The following is a 19,299-nucleotide window of genomic DNA, read 5'->3' as shown; positions in this document are numbered from 1 at the left end:
AATGTTTCTATGAATTTGATTACTATAGATACCTCTTAAAAATAGGATCATACAGCATTTGTCTTTTTGACTGAGTTTTTTACTTAGCATAATGTTCTCAAGGTTTATGTAACAGGATTTACTTTGTAAGTCTGAATAATATTACATTGTATTTATATACCACATTTTGTTTATCCATTCACCCATCCTTGGACATCTTGGTTGCTTTCACTTCCTGGTTATTGTCAATAGTGCTGCCATGAACATGAGTGTGTAAATATTTCTTTGAGACGCTGCTTTCTTTTTCTTTCTCTTTTTTCTTTTTTCGGCTGTATACCCACAAGTGGGATTGCTAGATCATATGGGAGTTTTTGATTTTTTGAGGAACCTCCATAATATTTTTCCATGGCAGCTGTACCACTTTATAATTCCACCAGCAGTGCACAAGGTTTCCAATTGCTTCACATCCTCACTGAACACTTGTTACTTATGTTTTTGGATAGCAGCCTCTCTAGTAGGTGTGAGGTGATACCTCATTGTGGTTTTGATTTGCATTTCTCTGATGATTAGTGATATGAGCATCTTTTCATGTGCTTGTTGGCCATTTGTATATTATCTTTGGAAAAAGGTTTATTCAAGTCCCTTGCCCATTTTTTAATTGGATTGCAAATCCAGATTTCTTGTAAAGTGATATTTTTGCTGGTGTTTAATAGAACATATTTAACTTAGTCTTAAAGAGAATAATTGTATTAGTCTAAAATGTGATGAATAAGAATATGCATGTGCTAAATGTGTTTTATAATTCTTATAGGGCTATTTAGAAACCAAAAAATATTAAGAGAATATAGAGACTTCCTGGGAAACACCAAGGTAAGAATATCTTTCTGATAATGTTTTGCATGTGTTGTACGGTGAAATCACAGTGTCAGTCCACTGTGAAATTCTAGCATGTCTGTGATCCTACTTCAAGATTTTCTTGAACATAGTGTAATTTACTGAACTATGGTCTGTTTGCTTCTGATTTATTTGAAATTTTAAAAATTGGGACTTAAGTTGTCTTTAAATTCAGACCTGTTGTAAACCATAAGTGTATAGATATCGATGAGGGGGAAGACTTTATTTTCTTAGGTTTTTAGCGAGATTTTGCTCTCTCATATCCACCTTTCATTTCCTTTATCCTCTCTCCTACTTATAACCCAGTTAAACATTTAAACTGCCAGTTTTCTGCTTGTACCCCAGAAGTTCAGCCCTATTATTTAAGTCTTAGAAACCTCCATGGTACACTCATTTTCCCACTCTGAGATAGCTATTGAATATCTTTTCCTCTCTTCCCGAACTTCCTACAGCCTCACTCTCTACTCTTCAGCTGATGACCTTGTTTCATATTTCATTGAAAAAAAAAATGTAATCTGATAAAAGAGATGTAACCTGATAAAAAGTACCTCACTTCCCATCACCAAATTTACTAACTACTTACGTACATGTGTGCCAGAATACTGTGTTTTCCTTCCTACTAGAAATTAATGTTGGGACCACTAAAGAAAGTTCGTCTTTACTCTCTCACCTCTTATTCTCTCCTGAATTCTCTTCAGTTGGGCTTTCCTCCCTACCACTCTACTGAAATGGCTCTTAGCAAAGTCACCAGCACCAACCACCAAGATGCCAAGTAATCATGCCCAGAGTCAACTTTGCATTTAAACTTAGCTGGGAGGTATGTCCTACCAAGAAGTGAGTGTCATACCTGGAGATGAGGCTAACCGTGCAAATTGTTTTGCTCCTTCTGAGTTATATTTGAGACATGGCTCCCGTCTTGCAAAATTTAAAAAATTGTCAGGGATGACAAGCCTGATCATATCTTATTTGAAATGCTTTTCTTTCCCATTCGTTATATTTAGAACTTCTTCATTTCCATTTCCCCTTTGAGCCTTGTGTGTCTGGCACCCAAGTGCTACACTGTCTTCAGTGGGAGAGACTTCATATGTCCTGTGAACCAGCATTTTTACTTCTGTACTGTGACAGCTGCTGCCACTGCATCTTGCTATGATATAAGTTAGGCTGGTTAGACCCGCCTTTTGTGAAGATTTATGCCTTCCTGGCCTTGTATGTCTTTCACATGAAGGATCTTCCTTGCTAGATTTTTGAATAGTACCTATGGCTTCTGAAATCTGTGTCACTAGAGGCCTTTTGTAGATTAATACTCGTCAGCCTTGAAATGTTCCAGGTTTTGAATAGAATTTCTTTCTATTACACTCTTTTTTGTAGTAGTAGGATGGGACTTTAGTTTTTAATTTTCCTCTACTGTTCCCATATTGCTTTTGGAAACACTTGCTCTCCTACTAAAGATGGTTGCTTTCCTTCTGTAAAACATGTGGGGCTAGTCCTGTTCACTGGAATTAAATGCCTTCTTTATTTTTACTTCTTTTTTCCTTTTGGACTTAGACATTTGTTCTTCTGTTATATTCTTCTTTGTCTTGTGGGAACTCCAATAGTGAGATACACGAACTATGTTCTGCCAAAATTCTTCTCTCATCAGAACGACATCCAGCCCACCAACACCTGATTTCTCAGTGTCCCTTTAATACATTTCCACTTGTCTTTGCCTTCCTTTAGAATCTTAATGCTGTGAATTTCTTGGGATGGTTCTTCAGAGCATTGGAAGTAACGTTTATCTATACTTGCAACGATAGTATCACTTTGAAATATACCAGTAGTGCTTTGAGTAGTTTATGCTGATTTTCCCAGTAGTCCTCAGAAATCTCTCCAAATTTTCTATTTTTGTTCCAGTACTAAAAAAACTTGTTTATTGTGAAAATTTTCAAATGTATACAAAAATAGAAAAAGTAGATATTTGATACGCTCATTGTCCAGTTTCGTTAATTACTAACATGTTGGGCATTCTCACTTTAAGGGGTAGTTCTCCAGTTGCTTTTATTGTGGAATTTATGGGTGTCTGTAACAGGATGCTTTCCCTAGAGGGTTGTGAATCTCCTCTCCTTGTGGCTCTCTTGCTTTTCCAGATTTTGCTTCTCTTTCTGCTAGATTTCCTTGGACCTTTCACTATTTCTAACTTAGTTACCACCAACATATTTCACCTTTTCTACAGCCTTTTTTATCAGAGCAGTTTGAGCTCAGTGAATCTTTTTTCTTATTAAGACATTCTCTTCTGGTTTTTAAAGATCTCATGTCTCTCCCCTATCTGTCTTGTTTATCCTATAACTTCTCAGACCTTTTTACTAAAGAAATCTTTTTCATCTTCCATTTTAAGCCTCATGTTTTCATTTATTTGATATTCATTTCCTGCTGTTCCTATAATAATTTCATTGAATATTTTTTTCTCTACTCAACCTAAGGATATGGCATATTTTCATAATAAAACACACACACTCTGTTTTATGTTTATCAGTGAACAGTAGAACTCAGAAATCTAGAGCCATGGTTAGCATTTAGAGTTTACAATAAGGAAGTCAATTGCCTGCCACCAGTACCAAGTATTCCTTTTTCTTGGAATCCCTTGTTCTCTAGAAGCCCAAGACAAACTTTGTTGTAATTTTTCTCTTTCTTCACTAATTCTTCCTCCTCATCTGTCACCTTTGTAAAAGACCCTGCTTTTTTCCTCACCCTTTAAATGTTAGAGATTTACTATAGGCCCTTTTTTCATTGAAATCCATTAGCAAGTCTCACTGACATTTTCTTCAAACAGATACCTAGTATGACAGCTTCTCACCATGTCCCTTATTGAAACCTTAGTCTAAGCTATCACCATCTCTTACCTTGACTACCCTCCTAATTGAGCTCATCTTTTTCAAACATAAATCACACTGTGTCAAGGATCTGCTTAAAATTATCCAGTGGCTTCTTTTTGCCATTGGAATAAGATTTATACTCCTTACCAGAGTCTACAAAGTCCTGTGGAACATGGCCCCTGCTTTAATTTCTGGCCTTAACTCCTACCATTTCCCCTGCTGTCTGTGCTTTAGCCACAGCGAGCTTAATTTTGTCCTTTCTACACACCAAACGTATTTCTGTTTCAGAGTTTTGAATGCTTTATATATATATTCTGCCTGAAACATTATTCCAGATTTTTTCATGGTTGCCTCATTCTCATCATTGTGCTGCTTTCCCTGACTACTCGAGCTAAAATAATCCTTTCCACCATACATCTGCCCTGCATTATTCTCTCAGTTTTCTGTGTTACTTTACTATATTTATCACTATCTGCCATTATGTATTTGTTTATGGATTTGTCATCTATCTTTTGTACTAGACTGAATGTAGGGACTCTGTTTTATTTACTACCCTGCCTCAGCATACCTCAGCATCTAGAGCTTTGCCAGGCATAGAGTAGCTGCAGAATAAATATTTCTTGAATAAATAACATAAGGCAGAATATGCTTTAATGGGAATGTAAAGTGCAACACTAAATGTGTAGCAGAGTCAGTATTCTCAGTGGGGCACCAGGGAAGGCTTTACATACAAAGGTGACACTCAGCCAGACATGGAAGAGGATGGGTAAAACTTGGACAGATTGCAGTGAAAGATGCTAGCATTCCAGGGAGGGGAAAGAGCAGGAGAACAGAAAGTACATATTCAAGGAACAGCAAAAGAACATTTAACTCAAGAAAAATATTTTCCCTGAATATGTTTCTCTACTTATTTTATTTCCTTCTGTTTTGGTCTGTTTTGGAATTAAACACATGATTATCACTTGAGGTCTTTGATCTTTAGAGAACAGGCAGAAGTTAAATTAGAGCAGTAAACTTGTTGGCTTTGATTGTTCCTTGTTTAAAAGTTAAGACGTTACTGAAGGAATGGAAAGATTTGAGTCGATTTTAATTCAATAAATTTTTATCACTTTATCCCTGGTTTTTATATAACCAACTCATATCCTTTCTGGAAGTAGGCAGGAGATGAATTACAAACAAAATAAACAATTAAGGCTCTGGAAAAAGACCCAGATGCACTTTGAATTTCCATCTTCCCACTTATTGGGGAAATTCTGGAGAAAAAGAATTAAATAAGTAAACCTAGTTGTTTGGAGGTATTGATAGAGGAGATATTTTCTGGTGTGTTAGAGTCACTTATAAGTGTTAAAATGCTTCTCTGGGAAATTTCAGAGATTAAATTTTTTTGTTTTGTTTTGTTTTTTATAGCCACGTTCCAGAATGACATCAGTTTTTCTTAAGGGGCCAGGAAAAGTGGTGATGGTTGCCATTTGCATGTAAGTACTGAAAAAGAAACCTTTAAAAATAGAAATACATTATTTTTTGTGTATATTCTGGAATATATGCATTTATTACTTGGTATCTAATAAAGAGAGATCTTTATTGTTTTAGGAGGAAGTTGAATAAGTCTGTTTTTGTCAGTAAATTGATGGGGGAAGAAGCCATATGTATACCCATGCTTGTGTTGTATATACATATTTTTGATATGGTTAAGATCTAAGAACAGTTGCTATCTGAAAATTCTGTCTTATTTTCTATCGAAGTTGATAGAAGTCTTTTTTAAAAAGTTGAATTAGTCAAGGTTATTTTTAGCATAATTAAATCATGCTGGTTCTAGCTACTGAAGTATATCTGTACTCTTATTTTTCTTCCACTTAATTTCGTAGAACATAATTGATATTTTTGCCATCTTTTTCCCTCTGTCGTCTTGATTCCTGTTGTTTCGTGTACCTTTTATCCATTTTTTTGAATAATTTATTTAAAAATGTTTAAATGCATTAATTCCATGATTCATTAGTTTGTTCTTTTATTTCCAAAATATATATATTACATGTCTCAGGAATTGTGATAGGGTCTAGAAATACAAAATTCTTACCTTCAAGGATTGGAGGGGCACTAGACTAGAGGAAGTCATTTGTAATAATACAGAAAAGAGATGATGATGCACTAACGTAGGACAGTGGTGGTAGGGATGGAGAGACTCATTAGGTTCAACAAGTATTTAGGAAGTATGGAAAAGGATTTGCCTAGGTTACTGGACAATTGGATAGATACTGTACCATCGTTGAGAGAAGGAACACTCGAAGGAACAGTAGGGTGGGAGCAAAGGGAATGATGAGTTCATTTTTGGTTTTGAGTTTCCTACAGGCACCCAAGTGGAGTTGGTCAACAGGATTAATTATTTCTGTCAGTAAAACTGGGGTTAGCAATTAAAAGTTTTCTTCATCAGAGGAATGTATGGAATTTATGTAAGCTGCTTAGTATATTACCTGGTGCATAACATGTCCTTCATACTTATTGTTACTATATATTGATCTGAAGCTCAGGAGGGAGGTCTGGAGTAGAGATTTAGAGCTGGTATTAGTCTACAGATGGTAATTAAAGCCAGAGGTATAGTTAAGATCATGTGGAGAATGTATATAGTGTGAGGAAGAGAAAGGCCTCAGGAAAAAACCTGGAAGAATGCTAACATTGAAGAAATGGGTAGAAGAAAAGGAGCCTGCAGAGGAGACTGAGGAAAAATAAGGGGGAAGGTAGGAAGAAAACTAAGAGTATCAGTGGAAGCCAAGGAAGACAGTGTTTTAAGAAAATAGTGGCAAATGCTTCTGTGAGATTAAGGAAAATATTAAAATATTTCTAGGAACTTAATAGCAAGAAACGATTGGTGGTATTGATAAGAACAATCTAATGAGGTATTGGAGGTAGGAGCCTTTGTTTAGTGTGTTAAAGACAGTACAAAGTGAGGAAAACAGACAGCAAGAGCAAGGATTTCATTCAAGACATCTGAAATGGAGGAGAGGGGAAAAAGGGTAGCTGGAAGGGGGTGTACAGTTTCCTCATTTATAAAATGAGGATGTTAATATTTCTTAATATTTATATAATAGAATTATAATAAAACCTGGTAAAACATAGTGCTTGAGATAAATCATACTAGTCATTACTGTTGGAATCAGAGCAACTGGCTCGCTCAGAGCTAATCATATTTATTTTAGCATCGATGGTCTTCTAGTACGACACAGAGACTGCTTGGTCTAGATTTGTCTTCACCTCTGGCATCCGCCTATTTCAGTAAACAGACTTTCACCAAAGTCTTGCCTTTCACACTGGTCTACTGGACAATATCACGAACAGATCTTCTTTTACCTACCTAAGACATGTAATTTCCTTTCTGATTTCATTTTGTCCAAATGAATTTCTCATCAATTCACAAAATGCACTTAATTTACTTACATACATCATGCCTCTTCATTTGAGTATTTAATGATACCATAATCTGTATTTTTCAAATTTGTACTCTTTTTTTTTTTTTTTTACCTAAAACATAAGTTCTTGAAGGCTAGGGATTCTTTTTCATTTATTTTGAACAGAATCTAATATATAGGTATATATGGTCAATGAAATAAGTTTTTGGTGGAAATTTTTGTCCAAACCAATGCTAAATTGTTTTCTCTTTCTCTCCTAGCAATGGATTAAATTGCTTCTTTAAATTTCTTGCTTGGATTTATACGGGTTCAGCAAGTATGTTCTCCGAAGCTATACACTCTTTATCTGATACTTGTAATCAGGTGAGGGGTAAAAGTTTTTTTCTTACTAATTTTAATCTAAACGTGAGCCTGCTTAAAAACTGAATAATTCCTATAGTTGGCATGTGGAAGAAAAAAAATGTTTTACTTTTGAATGATGAAGTACATAGAAATATGATCATAGTATTTTAAAGCAGGTTGTTAGGCTTTAAGAACTTCCAGCAGTGGAATATGAAATATTAGATTATCAGTCACTAAGTGTTTGGGCAGAAGCTTTTGTAGAAGAGATTCTTACATTAGGTGGAATTTTGATCTCTGAATATGAGTTCTTATGACTGTGAATTTAAGTTTTTTGAATAATGATACAAACTAGACACCTGTAATTGATGAATTAACACAATTTCACATTAGAATAGTATTTTGAATTCCTTTCCTGAATTTGCAAATGAAGGTTTTTGTAAAATTAAAATATCTTCTTTGATTCAAATTTTGTATACTACAGACCTAAGCCTTTTTAAAGAACACAATAAAAATTTTTACTTGTGTTATTTCACATTTTTTTGATTCCTATAAAATAGAGATTTATTTATTAAGAATTATTTTGTTTCTGCATAAAAATCACCAGTTGTTTCTCATTGGATTTTTAACACACATCATTTCTTTGGAGGTTCCTCTGTTCACCCCAACACTTTAAAAAATACAACTCTTTTTAGCACCAGGAAGGACAAGGCAGTTAGGTGTTTCCATGAGTCTCAGCCTCTAAAAGGATTTATTGTCTCCCTCTTGAGAGAATACACCTGATAGGTAGTTTCTTAGGTTGGAAAAGCTGTCCCTGAAGAAAATAACTATGCAGAAAAATTCAAATACAGTCGTCATCTCTGGTCCATTATTTGTGCCTGATAGCTTTAAAATAAAATCTCCTTGGTCATGGTCATCAGAGGCTTGCTGGTGGTTTTCAGCTATAAAGCAAAACAAACTGGGAAAAGACAGCAAGAAACAGCAGGCTCTGTAATGATGGTGCTGTCAGGCTGGCAAGCACCACATGAGAACACACACCAGATTGCTTTTTTTAAAAATTCAAAATCAGACTCCTCTGGTACTTAAAATACCCAAGACGTCACTGAGCCAGATCCTCAGGACACAGTGCTTATTCTTAAAGAGAGGTGTATGACATGGCTCCCCCAGAGTCATGCTCCACGTGTGGGAGAGGGGGGACAAAAAAACTCTAGGAGTTGATTATTAACAGCATTGATTTTTACCGCACTGAAATAAAGCCAGTCTGTGCTGTTAAGTTCAGAGGCAATTCGGAAGTGGGATCATTATTTATTGCTCCGTTAAGATAGACCCCAAAAATCACTTTTAAAACACTGAAGCAGATTTCCTGCAGACCCTGGTGAGACTCTGGGCCGCTCTGGTGTGTGTGGGGGGGTGTCGCCGGCTTGATTCACCGTGATTCAGGTTTGTCTATTTCTGGAAGTGGCGGCATGTTGGGGGCTGTTGGCCTGGGCGTGCCCACCACTGGGTACTCCTACACCTTGTATTTGAGCTTGGCGTTCAAATTGGTGTACATCTCATAGGTGATGTCGGTGGTGGCCGTGTAGTTGACCAGTAAGAGGCGGATCTTCTCCAGGCATCCCTGTCATATTCTGGCCCTTAGAGAGCGCCTTCAGGAAGTTATTGGGTGCCGCGTACCGCGCTGCCCGGAAGATCTTCTGCACGTCCAGCCATGGTACTTCTGAGGGTGGTCTCGTAGGCCTTGGTGGTGGTGTCGCTGATGTGGCTGGGGTGGTTCTCGTACTGCCCCGCATCACAGATGCTCTGGAGCAAGACCTGGATGAAGCGGAGGCCTCTTTTCAGCCACATCAGTGCCAGCGTGGCCCCCACCTTGGGCCACTCTGCTCCATACATTTCCTTCTCTACCTGTGGGATATTCCGCAGGGTCCGGAATTTGGCCGGGTCGGAGTCATACGCAGCTTTGATTTTTCTGATGTTGCCACATATGTCCGTCTTGATGGGAGTAAACACTGGGGGCCCAGGGCAATCGAAGAAGGACAGCAGGTGGGACACAGCCTCAAGGAAGTGCCCGGTTTCCATCTGCTTGTCCGTGGCGAATGGCTTCCGCTGCTGTTCCTCCAGCAGTGCCATTTCAGGGTCGAGGTCCACGGTGATGCCCCAGCCAGCCCCACGGGGCCACCATGCTGGGGACCCCCACCCCCCTGCCACAGCGATCATAACTGGGGCTGTCAATGTGGTGCCCCCACCCCCACCCCCTGCCCCGTGGGATCGGGTCGTCAGTGTTGCCACTTCAGCTTCCGATGCGCCCACGTAGCTGTGTGCTATTTCACAATTTAAAGAATGGGGTGTATTAAGAGAACGCCTTTTCAGTATTTATTTTTTTATACTACTGTTATGTAAGAACTAATTTGGGAGAGCTTACAGTAAAAGATGATAGATTCAATAAGAATGTTTAAGACGAGGTTAAAAATAAAATTGTAAGGAGTAGAGAGGACAATCTTAATTAAAAATTAAACCTGATAACTTGCCTAACTCATTGAAAAATGGATTAAAACCTTTTGCAAAAGTAAGGAAAGAAGTAAAACATCTGCTATCAATACTAATAAATCTTCCCCTTGAATTAAAATTGTGCAGAGTAAATACTTAATACTTTATCGATAAAATATTTTCCCAGTCGGTTGTGGAGTGGAGAGGGGGTAGGAAGAGACACATAATGCCTAGTACCAACTTTGTTGAAAGCTTATCAGAACTTAAGAAAGTGAAAGTGCAAAAATATTTGTACATATGGACAAGGAGATGTGTACAGGGATTAGTTTCCTTATTAATTGTTATTTAAAACATTGGAGACAGTTTTTCAGTGTCTGTACTCTGAAATACTATTCAGGGGTTTAAGAGAATGTGACAAATGTAACTATGTACTGATCTTTAAAAAAAAATCAAATTACAAAACATTATGCAAAGAACTTCTGTTTCTAGCCACCATGGACTAATGGGGACCAGACTTAGTCTTTTGCTGTAAAAACTAAAAAACTAGACAAAATATATGAAACAATGTTTTCAAACATTGGACATACAAGCCGTGAAAGACCATGATCACTGAGAGAAAGAAAACCAATAAGTTGAACTCTATGATCTCTTTGGATTTTTGCTTGGGGGCACATTGGGATAGTGGAACAGGGTGGAGATAATGGTCTTATTAAATTGAGAAAGCAGAAATTAGAGTTTAGTGAGTTTGAGGAGGCTAGAAATAACAAGGCAGAGTTCCACAAGGAGGGCACTAGGCAGACAGAAAGCTAAAGAAGTCTACATAGGGTTTTCCTTGAGTTGAGGCTTTGTTGAGTGTTAAGTTACATATGTGTAGGGTAAAGCCCCTTGAGTCTGGGCAAAGAACCATCAGGGAGCATTAAGCCGAGTAATTCCTAGAGCATTCACTCAGGGCTGGGATACATCAAGTTCTGACCATTTGAAATAGAGTCGTCATCAATAACCTAAGCCAATAGAAGGGTCAAAAGTCATTAGAGGGCTAAATTATCGTTGGTGCGAAGGCTATTCTAAAACCCCCCTAACAATGTTCTAAAAGCTGATCTGCAGGTAACTCAATAACCTGCCAAAACAAAGCCCCACACTCTATAAGGAAGACAACAAAATCCAGACACTCAGTATAATGTTCAGTGTTCAGCATTTAATTAAAAAAAACAAAATGTACTAGACAGCCAAGAAGCAGAAACTTTGACTTCTACCCAGGAGAAAAATCAGTCAATAGAAACAGATTCAATTGGCATATGATAGAATTAGCAGACAAGGATGTTAAAGGGTTATTATAACTACATTCATGTGTTGAAAGGAAAACATAAACATCTTAATGAGAAATGGAAGATATAAAAAAAGAACTAAATGGAGCTTGTAGAGCTGGAAAATATATCTGATATGAAAAATTCACTATATAGAGTTAACAGATTAGACATTGGAAAACCGATCAGTGAACTTAAATATATAGTAGAAGAAAATAGTCATACTGAGGAAAAATGACTGAAAGAAATGAAGGGAGACTCAGTGACTTATGGGACAGTATCAAGAGGATGCTATCAAACATCTAAGGAAGAAATAATACCAATAATACACAGACTTAAGTATAGAGAAAAAAGAAAGGCTTTTCAACTTCTCTAATAAGGCCAGCATAACCCTGATACCAAAACCTTAAAATTATAAGAAAGAAAAATACAGACCAGTATCCCTCATGAACATAGATGCAAAAATCCTTAAAATATAATCTAATTGAATCTAGCAAATATATAAAAATGATAATATGTCATAATCAGGTGAGTATTATTCTAGGAATATAAGGTTAGTTTAACATTCAGTAGGTATAAAAAGCTAATATGCAAAAATCAGTTGCATTTTTACTGTCAGCAAACAAATGGAGAATGCAATTTTTAATAAATTCTGTTTACAATAATGCCAGATAATACTAAATAGTAACTGTAACAAAAGATGTGAAAGACCTTTACACTGAAAACTTAAAGTGTGACTGGGAGAAATTAAAGAAGACCTAAAGAAATGGAGAGATATGTGATTCTGTGTCCATGAATTGGATAACATGGTGTTCATATGTCAGAACTCCATAAATTGATCTGTGGATTTACTACAACCCCAGTCATTACCCCAGCAGATTTTTCAAATAGAAGTCAACAAATTGAATACATTCTAAAATTAAATGGAAATGCAAAGAACGCAGAGTATTCAAAACAATCTTGAAGAAAAAGGAAAAATAGTTTGGAGTACTTTGAACATTTTCATAAAGCTATAATAATTAAAGACAGTGAGATATTGGCCAAAGGATTAACATCAATGGAAATGAATAGAGGATCCAGCAACAGAATCACAGTTACGTGGTCAATTGATTTTTGACAAAAGCACCAAAACAATTCAATAAAGAAAGGAAACACTCTTCAACAAATGGTGCTGGAAAAATTGGATATTCTTGTGGGGGAAAAAAAAGGACCTCCCCCAGACCATATACAAATTTGAGGTGGGTCATAGGCCCAAATGTAACAGCAAAAACTATGAGGATTCTAGAAGAAAACCTAGGAGAATGGCTTCTAGACCTTTGGGTAGACAGATTTCTTAAATAGGACACAGAAATAATAAAAGAAAAAAATTACAAATTAAACTTCATCAAAATTAAAAATTTATTAAAAGACATTCTTAAGAAAAAGGCAGCCAGCCCGGTGGCTCAGGCGGTTGGAACTCCGTGCTCCTAACGCCAAAGGCTGCCGGTTCGATTCCCACATGGGCCAGTGGGCTCTCAACCACAAGATTGCCGGTTCGACTCCCGCAAGGGATGGTGGGTTGTGCCCCCTGCAACTAGCAACAGCAACTGGACCTGGAGCTGAGCTGCGCCCTCCACAACTAAGACTGAAAGGACAACAACTTGACTTGGAAAAAAGTCCTGAAAGGACACACTGTTCCCCAATAAAGTCCTGTTCCCCTTCCCCAATAAAATCTTTAAAAAAAGAAAAGAAAAAGGCAAATCACAGATTGTGAGGAAATATTTACAAAGCATATAATCTGACAAAGGACTGGTATTTAAGATAAAGAACTTCTACAATTCAGTGTTTAGAAAGACAACCCAGTTTTTTTTAAGAGGCTCGATATTTGCACAGGTATTTCTTCAATAAAGATATGGAATGGTGGCCAGTGGACACGTGAAAAAGTGCTTAACACCATTAATCGTCAGGAAATGTATATTAAAACCCCAAGAACACATCTCTACATATCCAGTATAGTGTCTAAAATTAAAATTACCACCAGCTGTTGAAGATGTGGAGCAACCAGACTTCTCAGACATTGCTAGTGGAGTGTAAAATGTTAAACCACTCTTGGAACAGTTTGTCACTTTCTTGTAAACATATGCCTATTTTATGACTCAGCAATTTCACTCCTAAGTATTTACCCAAGAGCAATGGGAACGAATGTGTAGAAAGACTTGCATAAGACTTGCATAAGAATATTTATAACACCTTATAATGGACAAAAATCTGGAATTAACCCAAATGTCCATCAGCAGTGGAAAAGAGAAACAAATTGTGATACAGTATACTCATACAATGGAGTGTTATGTAACAATAAAAAATGAAATACTTATCCAGTCAGAAGCATATATGCATCTCCAACAATATGCTGAATAAAAGAAAGTGAACACCAAAGAGTACTTACTGTGTGATTCCATTTATATAAAGTTCTAAATAGAACTTTAATCTTTGGTTAAAAACTTCAGAAAAATGGTAGCGTCTGCTATTGGGAGGACTGACTAAAAAGAGGCACAAAAGAACTTTTTGAGGTAATGGGAAGATTCTGTGACTTTATGTTTCTGGTGTGTGGATTTTTCAAAATTGTACATTTGTACATTTCATTGTCTGAATTTTAGCTCAAAATTTAGAGTTTTCATATATGGGAATGTGATTACTATGTAGATATTTGATAATACTAAGGAATTAGTATTGATTTTTAAAAGTATGATAATGGTCTTGTGACTATTTTCTAAAAGACCAGTTTTTTTAGATTCATCCAAAATATTTAACAATTAGATGGTCTGATGCTTGGAATTCATTTGAAAGTATTCATGGGGGAGTGGGTATGAATTCGATAAAAAAAGATGTGGTCATGTGTTTGTAATTGTCAGAACTGAGTGACGGATGAGTTGGGTTTATTGAAATGTTCTTTCGGGTCTTTTTTTGTTTTATCCGTCTACCTATATGTACTTTAGAAAATTTTTATAAAATAAAGTACAAAAAGGTACTATGTAGATTGTGATCATATTTTTAAGCACACACACCCCCTTTCTGAAATCTAGTACTGTCTTTTGTATATAAAAGCAACATTAAAAACTACATGTAGTTGTATGTAAAGACAGTCTGAAACATACTCCAAACTCTTAATGACTCCCTCTCTTATACTGTTTGAATTTCTTTACAATGATCATATATTAGTCTTGGAACTAGAAAAACAAATTAATTTTTGTAACAGATTGAGCAGCAATAGAGTTAAATAAAAGCTGAGAACATGCGATAGCAAGTGTTTTGAGAACTCCTTGGTGAGTCGTTTTGATTTGAGTGGTCAGAAAGGCTTTGATGAAAAAGATTTCAACTGAGCCTTCCTGAAAAGATGGAAATTGCATTTGTCATGGCCTTTTGAGACCTATGATAACAATTTAAAAATTTAATTCATTGTAGTATTTTAATGCCATAGTATTATTTTTATCTTTGTCTCTCGCGGCACTAAAACACCTCCAACATTTAAATTAGACCTGAGTCTTTAAGGATAACTAGTTTTATGATTTCTCTGGCAGTTCATTTGGGAAAACTTTTCTGCTAAATAATATATGGTATATTATTTAGTATTAGTTTATATGAATTTATTGAGCACTTGAGTTTGTAATGTGATAAGTGTTTAGAAGACACAGTCCTCTGTCTTCTGTAAGCAGGTCGTACACACAAAACAACTAGAAAGATACTCCAAGACAACATTTAAGCAATTGAATGATAGTATGATAACTGAAGGAAAACCAAAACAGTGAAAGATGAATGGTCTCATATGTGGAATCTAAAGAATAAAATAAACATAAACAGAAACAGACCCATAGACACAGAGAACAAACTGATGGTTACGAGATGGGAAGGGGGTTGGGAGGCTGGGTGAGAAAGGTGAAGGGATTAAGAAGTACAAATTGGGGGCCGGCCAGGTGGCTCAGGCAGTTAGAGCTCCATGCTCCTAACTCCGATTCTCATATGGGCCAGTGGGCTCTCAACCACAAGGTTGCTTGTAGTTGCTGGTTCAATTCCCGCAAGGGATGGTGGGCTCCGCCTCCTGCAACTAAGATTGAACAGGGCACCTTGAGCTGAGCTGCAGCTGAGCTCCTGGATGGCTCAGTTGGTTGGAATTCGTCCTCTCAACCACAAGGTTGCCGGGTGGACTCCCGCAAGGGATGGTGGGCTGCTCGCCCTGCAACTAGAAAACGGCAACTGGACCTGGAGCTGAGCTGTGCCCTCCACAACTAAGACTGAAAGGACAACAACTTCACTTGTAAAAAAGGCCTGGAAGTACACACTGTTCCTCGATAAAGTCCTGTTCCCCTTCCCCAATAAAATCTTTAAAAAAAAAGAAGTACAAATTGGTAGTTACAAAAGAGTCACAGGGATGTAAAATACAGTACAAGGAATATAGTCAGTACTACCGTGTTTCCCTGAAAATAAGACCTAGCCAGACAATCAGCTCTGATGCGTCTTTAGGGGCAAAAATTAATATAAGACCTGGTAATATATTACATTATATTATATTATAATATTATACCAGGTGTTATAGTAAAATAAGACCGGGTCTTATGTTAATTTTTGCTCCAAAAGATGCATTAGACCTGATTGTCTGTCTGCGTCTTATTTTCAGAGAAACACGGCATTGTAAAAACTATAGTGTCAGATGAGTACTAGACTTATCAGGGAGATCACTTCATAAATTATATAAATACCTAACCACTACGCTGTACACTTGAAAAATATAAAATAATATTGAATGTCAACTATAATTTAAAAAATAGTCATTGGGATATATTGTACAGTGTAGGGAATATAGTCAATAATGTAATAACTACAATGTCTGATGTAATAGACTTAATTGGGGTTATTTGTGAGGTATATAAATGTCTGATCACTGTGTTGTTTTGTACACCTTAAACTAATAAAAAGAAAAAAAGTAAAAGATGATCATGCGTGGGAGAGCATTAATAATGCTTATCTATTAGATGTGAATATTAATGCTGTAAACCAAACAAATGTAGGTTACATATGTTGTAAATTAGTAGAAAAATGTCTAGAAGGACACATATCAAACATAACTGATGCTACCCTAACCTCTGGGAAAAAAGAGAATTAGGGGTCTGTGATATTTTTATAAGAAGAACTAATAAATATAGTTTATATTCAATATATAAAATACTTGATGATATCCCACACTTTATTGTACCAATAAATCTGAATATTAAGGATTTTAAAAATAATTGAATATGTTTACTGTTTCATAAACATTATAAACATACACTTAAATATAGTGTGGATTAATGAATATTTCAGTCTTTATGAATATTTCAGTTTTAATGAACAGGTTTAAAAATTATATGTTCTTAATTTACTCTCAGTCTCTTAGTTTAATTCACTGAAAAACCATCCTCTGTTTTTTAGGTAGTTTTAACCCTTTTTCCCTTTGTAGTCCAGTAGGGGGAAAAAATCTTACAATATTCTTTCTTTATGGTAGGATTTCTAATATCAAAACTTAAAAATCTGTGCTTTCATTTTTGCCATAGTTACTTCAGTTTTATTTTAAGAAATCTTAGTTATAATTAGTACCCAGCTTTATTCTCTCCTTCCTCACCCCAGATAATCACTGCTCTGTATACATTGATATGTGTACTTCTGTGCATAGTTTTACAGCTTTACTAGAAATGTGTGTACACATATACAATATATACCATTTAAAATTTATCCCACATATATAAATATATACCACATATACAATATATACCATGCACAATATATACCATTTAAAATTTTTAGTCTTATTTTACGGCTATGCAAATTATTCGTATAAAAAAAATCAGATAGTACAGACCACCCTAATCCTACTTCCCTCCTCAGAGGTATAAATATAGCTAAATACGAGTATGCATTCTTCTAGACCTTTTCCTGTGCTTTACATTGTATGTAGTTTACAAAAACTACAAAACATAAGTTCTGCTGTACATACTACTAAACTTTCTTTTCCCCCTTACACTTAGGTTTGTCTAGGAGCTTTTAGCCTGTCAGCACAGATAGCTCTATTTCTACTCCATTCTTTTAAACTATTGTAGAAGTAATTTGTGGTTTGGCTATACCATCATTTGTTTTGCCATTCCTCAATAATGGAGTTTTAGGTAGCTTTCTCATTTTTCATCTTTACAAGCAATGGCGTTTTGAACCCTTTTGGATTCATCTTTATTTTTCTCAGGTAAGTGTTAGAAACCAGAATTGCTGGGCTGTTGGACATGCGTATGTTGTTTCTTTGTCATTGTCAGATTGTACTCTCTAGATTGGTTTTTACCACAATATACTCCCAATCTTTCTAATGATTATTTACCTTTTTCCTTCTTCATAGGGTTTACTAGCACTGGGCATCAGTAAGTCTGTTCAAACACCAGATCCTACTCATCCGTAAGTACATTACTTTTATTTTTGTTTATTTTGGTGGCAAGTCATTGAAATAAAAGCCACTGACTTTTAGAAATCTGTTGTTCCTATATCTGTAGTTTCATATTAAAGATTTGGTAATTTATTCCACTGAAGTATCTCAAATGTAGGACTCACTGCTGCATCAAAGTTAATTTAAGAAAAAAAAAAAAGTTAATTTAAGATACACAAGGTGTGATTAAAAACTATAATGAATGTTTAAATGTAAAATAATCTATTGCAGAAAAAGACACATTGCCATTAATACCCCGCAATATATTCTCCCTTGCTTCGAACACACTTATCCCATCATTCTTGGCCACTTCCTGAAGCATTTCTGGAAGTCCTCTTTCATGAGTGTCTTTAGTTGTGCTATTGTGGCTGCCTCAATGTCCTGAACCAATTCAAAACATTCACTTTTTATGGTCATCTTGACTTTGGGGCAGAGCCAGAAGTCACTCGGTGCCAGATCCGTTGAGTAAGGTGCATGAGGACACACCAAAATGTTTTTATTTGACAGAAATTGCGGTACCAGAAGCAATGGGTGACACGAAGCCTTTCCATTGTGATTGAAGAAATACTGGTGAATGCTGGTGCCATCCAATGGAAAGACAGGGATTATCAATACAGGAAGTGTTGCCTCGAACCTTAGTAACAGTGTGTGACAAGTTTCAACTGTTTCAGTGCAGTCAGTCGGGTGTGAGCTACGGTTGAGAGAAGGTGTGTTTTAAAGTGTGCTGTATATCTTCCTCCATCATGTCAATGCTCCATATCATACATCGCTTCTGGTAGACAGCAATTTCTGCCAAATAAAAATATTACAATGTGTCTTCATGCACCTTGTTTACCAGATGTGGCACTATGCGACTTCTGGCTTTTCCCTAAAGTCAGAATCATTCAGGACACAGAGGAGGCCACAACAGTACAACTACCGTGTTTCTCCGAAAGTAAGACCTAGCCAGATCACCAGCTCTAGTGCGTCTTTTGGAGCAAAAATTAATAAAAGACCCGGGGGTCTTATATAATATAAGATTGCTTACATTGTGTAATATAATATAAGACCGGGTCTTACATTAATTTTTGCTTCAAAAGATGCATTAGAGCTGATGGCCCGGCTAGGTCTTCCTTTCGGGAAAACACAGTAAAGACAGTCACGAAAGAGGATTTCCAGAACTGCTTCAGAAAGTGCAAGAACATGGGATAAGTGTGTTTGAAACGAGACGGGGTATTTTGAGGGTGATTAATGGCAGTGTGTCTTTTGCTATAATTTTTAAAAATGTAAACATTCACTTTGATCACACCTCGTAATTTGAAAATGGAGTTTAAAAGTATTTTTATGTTTTGTAACATAGCATAGAGATCTTATTTTTTTCATATTTGGTAATTAAAAACCACATATTTTTTTTATATGATTTTTTTTTAAAGGTTTTATTGGGGAAGGGGAACAGTGTGTACTTCCAGGACTTTTTTTTTTTTTTTCCCCAAGTCAAGTTGTTGTCCTTTCAATCTTAGTTGTGGAGGGTACCGTTTAGCTTCAAGTTGTTGTCCTTTCAGTCTTAGTTGTGGAGGGCGCAGCTCAGCTCCAGG

At 36.3% G+C, this 19,299-nt stretch overlaps 1 protein-coding gene and 1 pseudogene across 2 annotated transcripts in view; one reads left to right on the top strand and one right to left on the bottom strand.

Annotated features, from left to right (window-relative positions):
- Positions 1-19,299, top strand: part of SLC30A9 (solute carrier family 30 member 9) — a 74,504-nt gene that overhangs the window by 32,836 nt on the left and 22,369 nt on the right. Inside the window, exons 7-10 of the mRNA XM_081045765.1 lie at positions 791-849; positions 5,130-5,197; positions 7,384-7,486; positions 17,642-17,697. Of these exons, the coding sequence (XP_080901891.1) occupies positions 791-849; positions 5,130-5,197; positions 7,384-7,486; positions 17,642-17,697 (286 nt within the window). The remainder of the gene's footprint in view (positions 1-790; positions 850-5,129; positions 5,198-7,383; positions 7,487-17,641; positions 17,698-19,299) is intronic.
- On the bottom strand, positions 8,973-12,948 carry LOC308496575 (glycolipid transfer protein-like; annotated as a pseudogene). Its single transcript has one exon. The product of its transcript is annotated as a glycolipid transfer protein-like (transcript).

This window comes from Rhinolophus hipposideros (genome assembly GCF_964194185.1).
Source record: "Rhinolophus hipposideros genome assembly, chromosome: 1".
In the NCBI taxonomy this organism is placed as follows: domain Eukaryota; kingdom Metazoa; phylum Chordata; class Mammalia; order Chiroptera; family Rhinolophidae; genus Rhinolophus; species Rhinolophus hipposideros.
The sequence above is the reverse complement of the archived record's forward strand: the minus strand, read 5'-3'. Positions and strand labels throughout refer to the sequence as shown.